At 39.2% G+C, this 7,232-nt stretch overlaps 1 protein-coding gene across 3 annotated transcripts; it reads right to left on the reverse strand.

Annotated features, from left to right (window-relative positions):
* Window positions 1-2,207: 2,207 nt before the first annotated feature.
* LOC106417978 lies at window positions 2,208-6,365 on the reverse strand. Of its 3 annotated transcripts, none has more exons than XR_001283562.3 (4): window positions 5,011-5,425; window positions 4,715-4,820; window positions 4,499-4,624; window positions 4,040-4,416 (listed from the first exon to the last, which is right to left on the reverse strand). XR_001283562.3 is itself a non-coding variant. In XM_048764413.1 (3 exons), the coding sequence occupies exon 3, from the start codon at window positions 3,587-3,589 to the stop codon at window positions 2,798-2,800; it is 792 nt and encodes a 263-aa protein (XP_048620370.1). In that variant the 5' UTR covers window positions 3,590-4,624; window positions 4,715-4,820; window positions 5,011-6,365; the 3' UTR covers window positions 2,208-2,797. The 3 variants fall into 3 exon arrangements, 1 of the variants encoding a protein (XP_048620370.1); XR_001283561.3 differs by having other exon boundaries at window positions 4,040-4,431; window positions 5,011-5,424; XM_048764413.1 differs by having other exon boundaries at window positions 2,208-4,624; window positions 5,011-6,365.
* Between the last annotated feature and the right edge of the window lie 867 nt (window positions 6,366-7,232).

The following is a 7,232-nucleotide window of genomic DNA, read 5'->3' on the forward strand; positions in this document are numbered from 1 at the left end:
ATTTTTCCAACGATAGTGAAACAAAGAATCGAGAATATGACCAAAAGACCACACTATAAAGTCGCGTTTTAGACTTAAAGTTGGACCATGATTAAATATCCAATCGACTAATTTAGGGTAGCCAGGACAAAGAGATACCTGTTTATAAGAAAATAAATATCATTCGGATATATTTAAGATAGTATGAACTCTGTAATCTTCACTCGATCAATACGAAACTCTCAATACAAGTTCAGGTTACAAATACTCAATATCAAAGTACTACGATCTCATAGCGATCGTCCTGAGACTCATAGCGTCAACATAATTACAATGATATCAAGCATAAAGCAAAGTAGAAACAATACAGCTCTTAGTTATACTTCCTTCAATTTTGTTTCATAGTAAAGACTCTGAATGACTCAGTGTCTTTACTTTACTCTTCCTCCAACGGCCATTCCACGTCAGCCACTTCTTCGGACTCTTCATTATTCAAATCATCTCCCTCCACAACTTTACTCTTCAAATTCCTCAATCGCTTCCTCACATAAGCCTTCTTATACTTATCAATACTCACCCCCCCCCTCCCCCTCCCCCTTTAAAACCCAGCTTTTCCTCAAGCTTAAAAACGGATACATCTTCACAAACTCATCAAAATGCATCCAAGAAGAATCATGAGAAGGACTGTCACTCCACTGAACCAAAAGCTCCAACACTTTGTAATTTGGATTGTCAAAAGAGGTGTTCTGAATCTTCAGGATCACGCTCTGTATGTCTTTATCCATCTCGATCTCCTTAAACACATCTTGTAACTTTAGCACAGATGGTACTGTCAATCCTAATAGCTGAAGATGTGTAGATTCCAAACAGCGAGAAAGACCATCAGCTGCCTTATTCTCACACCCCGGTTTATAGAGAATATCAAAGTCAAAACCCAACAGCTTAATCAATCATCTATGATATTCTAAATTCACCTCTCGCTGCTCCAATAAAAACTTCAGACTGCGTTGATCAGTGTGTACCACAAATCGACGCCCCAATAGTAATGTTTCCATTTCAAGACTGCCATCACCGCCGCCATCAGTTCCCTTTCATAAGATGGTTTCAGTTGTTCACGAGGAGTTAGAGCGTGACTGAAGAATGCAATAGGTTTCCCTTCCTGCATCAACACCACGCCCACTCCAAAACCAGAAGCGTCAGACTCCACAACAAACTGTTTAAAAAAATCCGGAAGAGCCAATACAGGGGCAGTCTTCATCGCAAACTTAAGTAGCTCAAACGCAGAATTAGCATTCTCAGACCAACAAAACTGGTCTTTCTTGAGTAAGCTTGTTAACGGTCAAGCAATCACCCATAATCCTTCACGAATTTTCTGTAATAACCCGTGAGACCCAAGAATCCACGTAGTTGTTTGACTGTTCTAGGCATTGGCCACACACTCATAGCCTCCGTCTTTAAACTGTCAGACGCAACCCCATCATGAGAAATAATGCCCCAGATATTCCACTTGAGACACTCCAAAGACACACGTCTTCCTGTTTGCAAACAATTGTTGGTCCTTGAAGATTTGCAGAACCAACAGCAAATGCTGAACATGCTCTTCCACCGTTCGACTAAACACCAAGATATCATCAAAGAAGACTAACACAAACCGACGTAGAAACGGATTGAACAACTGATTCATCAAACCTTGAAACATGGCAGGAGCGTTAGTCAAGCCAAAAGGCATAACTAAGAACTCGTAATGTCCCTCTATGGTGCGAAATGTCATTTTCTCAATGTCCTCCTCTCTCATACGAATCTGATGATAACCAGAACGAAGATCAAGCTTAGAGAATACAGAGGCATTGTGAAGTTCATCAAGGAGCTGATCAATAACGTGAATAGGAAACTTATCAGGTATGGTAGATCGGTTCAACGCTCGATAATCCACACAGAAACGATAAGAGTTGTCCTTCTTCTTGACCAGCAACACATGACTAGAGAAAAGACTACAACTCGCTCTGATTATACCGGAAGCCAACATCTCTGCGACCATCTTTTCCATAACAATCTTCGTCGCATGTGGGTAGCGGTATGGTCGAACTGAGACGGTCATAATTCCAGGAGCAAGAGTAATAGCTTGTTCCCTTCCTCGAATAAGTGGTAAGCCCATAGGAACAGCAAACACTCCAGACCATTCTTCCAATAACTGTGAAACCGCCAAAGGAACAACGGAATTTTTTGATGTCATGGCAGGGATAATGTTAAGAAGTTCACTCAGATTAACATTAGATGCGCATGATGGTTGCAAAGCTTTCAGAGATACCGGTTACCTATGTAAACTTCTATCACCATACAGAATCACTTTCTCTCCTTCATGGACAAATGAGTACATCTGCTTCTTCCAGTCAACCTCACATGTGCCAAGAGTTTCCAGCCATTGCACGCCAAGAATCACATCAATCGATCCCAATTCCAAGGAGATGAAGTCAGACGTGAAGCTAGTTGAGTCTAACTTAAAAGGAACTGCTAGACATACGCCTATGCCCTTTACAATCACCCCGTTTCCTAGCAACACGTCAAGGCTACTTGCAGCACATTCTTTCAAATGTAGCCTCTTCACAACCAATGGTGAGATAAAATTGTGGGAAGCTCCGCTATCGAGCATGACTATCACCTCCAAATTACCAATTCTGCCATGTAACCTCGTGGTTTTGGGGGGAATCAACCCCGAAAAAAGCATCAGTAGACAAAGTCTTCAGCTCCGTCTGTGAGACAGGAAACATGGCGCTCTCCTCTCCTTTTCAATCCTCCCATAACTCTACTTCAAAACTATTCAGAACCAGAGTATACAGAACTCCTTGTTAGGACAAATGGCCTCATGAGCCTTCGACCATTTATCCCCACACTTGAAACAAATGCCATTCCTCCTCATTTGATCCAACTCCGCATATGAATGTCTTTGTCGAGGACGTTGAGAAGATATGTTGGGATGTGAATTCTCCTTCTGTGATCTCGAATCATTCGTCAATAACTTCTGTTTATCTGAGGTAAAGCGAGCATGATTGTTATATGTATTCCCAGAACGCGCAGAAGAATTCACTGCCACACGTTGTTGACTTGAATCACCCTTCGGTGCTTCACTCAATACCTTACAGAAAGTGCTTGTCTCCATTCTTAACACTGCCGCAATGAAATTTGATAAACCCTGAGGATCTTTCATACGAATAACTTCTTTCATTTCCACGTTTAAACCATTGTAGAAGAAATGCTCCAAGTGATGATCAGCCAGATCCGGAACCTGAGCAGAAAGCTCCTCAAACTCTGACACATAATCTTGGATTGTGCATGTTTGCTTAATAGCAAATAAACGCATCTCAGGTTCTTCCTCAATAGACTCTGAAAATCTAACTAACCCTCTCTGTTTGAAATCCCTCCAGCTACGAAAACCTCCACGACGCATCATGCATGCGTACCACTTCGTCAACGCTCCATGTAGACATAAAGGAACCAAATCCAACTTCGCTTCATCATTATACCTCCCCAGATTATAGAAGTATTCGATCTCCAAAATCCAATCGGTAACCTTAACCCCATCGCAAGACGGCATCTCAATTTTCTTCAACATACTCTCACGATTTTCCAAGTTAAAATCACCAGATCAAAAAGCTAACGGACTACCTCGATTTTGATCCCAGCGAGAACGAGGTAGCTGAGAAGTTGTAGCTGAAGAACCTATTTGTTGATCTTCGTCGGATAACGGCTCTTTCCCAACGGATTTCATCATCGCTTGAACAGATGAAGCCAGATTCAGCATCGTCGTCTCCAACGATGACAATTTGTTATCGATCGAAGATGTTTTCAGCTCCACCTTCGCAATCGCTGCGTTTGCGACACCTTGCTCCTTATTCAAACGAAAGAACGCCCCTCCGAGAAACTCCACTTGATTTTCGAATCCCAAACCTCGCCGATCTGCCTCATCGCCGATGTTTGAGTACACCGGAGAACCGCTCGTCGACATCGGAAAGTCTGAATCGTCGTAATCAAACTTTTCACCGCACCAATGATAGATTTAAGATAGTATGAACTCTGTAATCTTCACTCAATCAATACGAAACTCTCAATACAAGTTCAGGTTACAAATACTCAATATCAAAGTACTACGATCTCATAGCGATCGTCCTGAGACTCATAGCGTCAACAGAATTACAATGATATCAAGTATAAAGCAAAGTAGAAACAATACAACTCTTATTTATACTTCCTTCAGTTCTCTTTCATAGTAAAGACTCTGAATGGCTCAATATCTTTACCTTTACTCTTCCTCCAACGGCCATTCCACGTCAGCCACTTCTCCGGACTCTTCATTATTAAAATCATCTCCCTCCACAACTTTACTCTTCAAATTCCTCAATCTCTTCGTCACAGAAGCCTTCTTATACTTATCACATTCAGCTTCACAAATCAAAGCTAAGACTTTTTGATTAGAAAGAAAGGAAAAATAAAAATGTTACAAAAAGAAAATGCTTCCACGTACATCCAGCGTGGACGAAAGAGGGTCCTTTGATATGTCCTCCAACGCAAATGATACTCCGGAAAAAGCACTCGCAAAGTAATCGATTAATCTTACTAGCCGAAGCGCCGACCCCTTGGAAAACATTTTCTAGTTTACAAACAAACAAACAAAAAGTAAGAAAATTTTGAAAAAAGAAAAAATTGAATCAGAATGAATTTGAACATGGCATGAACATACCTCAGCTTCGTCGAGGGAAGTCTTAGCATTTGGAAAATCGATCATTGACCAAGCTTGGGGAAAAGAGGCTTCTGTCTCCTTGGAATTCTCTCTTTCTGGTACAAGCCTAAAGAGATCCAAAGTAGACCAATTGATATATAGCAGGTCTCAATCAAAAGATAACTTTTATTAATGGTAGGGCTTTTGTTATCACTATATAGAAACTTCAAAACCTAATCGGTTCTTAGAAACAAAATTAATAACAACTAAACAATAGAAATAATTAAGAAAACGAAAACCATGAGAAATTTTTGTACCTTTGATACTTGTTGAATCCTAAATCCGGTAACAGGGATTAAGGACTAAACAAATTCTGAGTGAGATTAAGAAAGGGCCAAAGGTTTCGTTTATTGAAGTGTTTAACAAAAGCCGAAGAGGATAACTCTTTCTACTTTATCTCTCTAACTCTTTTCTTTCTCTATTTCGCTGCCCCCTGTTTACTGAGCGTTCCTTCCCTTTTATAGGATTTAGTTGCGTGGTTCGTGGATGCGTGATTACTTTCTGACTTGCTACAGTGATCGGCGGAGCTGTTAGTGGGTAGGTTCGGCGCCATGGTAAAGGCCTCGACCTATTCCTTTCTGCTGTTCGGTGGCGTGTGTCAGGTCGCTCTGGGGAGTTGGTGAACTTCCCGTTTCGAGGTGATGATGGCGCTCGTCTTGGGCCACGTTTCTTCTCAGGGCCTTCATATCTTGTGGATGGGCTTTTCTCTTTCGGCCTGGCCGAGTCGACTCTTGGGCCCTGGTGCTCTGACGGCCCATATCCAACAATATTCTTTCATGTACGCTTGCAAGGGATCGCTTGAGTCCAGAAGAGATAAACCAAAAAAGCAGAAAAAAAAAACTCATGAATATTAATAGAGCATGCATTAACAAAAGACTACCACTTAGATATGAAGCAAGAGTTACTCTTACCAGATACGAAGAGATGGTTGATGGTTGTCAAACTCGTCAATGACCCTAAAGTAGACACAAACAAAACTCAGACGAATTTTAGAGCAGACATAGATATATGATGAAGAAAAGAACAAGCTAGAGTTACTCCTTACTCGTGGGAGATAGTATAAGAGGTTGCAGATGATTGGGCAAGAGATAGGTTGATGTCAACACCGCCACTCAATTGACTATCATCGATTCCGATAATCTCCTTTTGCTTATCCTCCATCTGATTCCCCTCGTCACAATGTGAGTTATCATCACAAAAATAACTATAAAGCCGTAGATTCAACTGATCTGAAAATAAACTGGAGAACACAAACCGGTTTTGATTAAATCTTTCTTCCCAATTGTTTATATATAATATCCACCCTAGGGTTTCCATTTTTCATCTTTGTTATTTACTTGACGCGCAAACCAAACGTTATTAACTTTTCCATCAAACCGACAATATTTAAGAAAGTAAACCTAAGAAATTTATTTTTTTAATTTGATTTTATTCCATAGACCCCAAAAGAGCATTGCAAGAACAAATACACCGGATCACAGACAGTTATTGTTAAATACTGATGGAAAAACACTAAATTATTTAGATACGACACTATATGGAGATTAGTCCCAGGACTGAAACAAGTGATTGAACAAGTCTGTAACCAAGAGGGTACTAATCTGTCAAACGGTGATATGCATAATCTTATGAAGAAATGTCGTACTGCTTTGTCTCAATGGAGAAGCAAAACAAGCACAAATTCAACAAAACAAATAAACCAGTTGAAGCAGGATATTCAAAAAGCATATGAAGCACCCTCTATTGATTGTTCTCTTTTTACTAACTATAAAGCTCAGTTACAGCTGCAGTACATGTTAGAAGAAAAATTATGGAGAACTAAAAGTAGAGTGATATGGCTTCAAGCTGCAGATAAGAACACAAAGTATTTCCATTTCAAGACAAAGCAAAGAAGGAACTATAATCGGATTGTTCACATTCAAGATGATCACGGAAAGATCCATAAGGAGGCAAAAGGACATTCATCACCATATTGAAGATTATTTAAGTCGCCTTTACAGTAGTAAAGGTATCAAGATAAGTTCTCAACTAGTTGAGGGTATTCCGTTTACACTTACACTATATGATTTTCCCGTGCTCATGAAAAGATATATATATTTATAAAATAAATATACTAGAGAAATTATCAATAATACCACATTTGTAGAAATTGTCAATAATACCATATTCGTAATACCACTTTTCATGTTTACCTTAATCATTTTTACCTTCACTTTTAAAGAGGAAAAAATACACTTATAACCCTAAGGTTAACTAATCTAGACTTAGGATTTAGAATTGAGCGGTGGGGTAGGTTTTTTGGAATATGAAGTTTAGGATTCTAATAAATATATAAATAAATACTTAAAAACATTTTAAAAATTTTTAAATTTTTTAAGGAAGTAGTTTCAAAAATAATTTTAGAATTTCAGAAAGAAAATTTGGAAAATAAATACTTAAAAACATTTTAAAAAATTTTAAATTTTTTAAGGAAATAGTT

Source organism: Brassica napus, chromosome C7 (assembly GCF_020379485.1).
Source record: "Brassica napus cultivar Da-Ae chromosome C7, Da-Ae, whole genome shotgun sequence".
NCBI lineage: Eukaryota > Viridiplantae > Streptophyta > Magnoliopsida > Brassicales > Brassicaceae > Brassica > Brassica napus.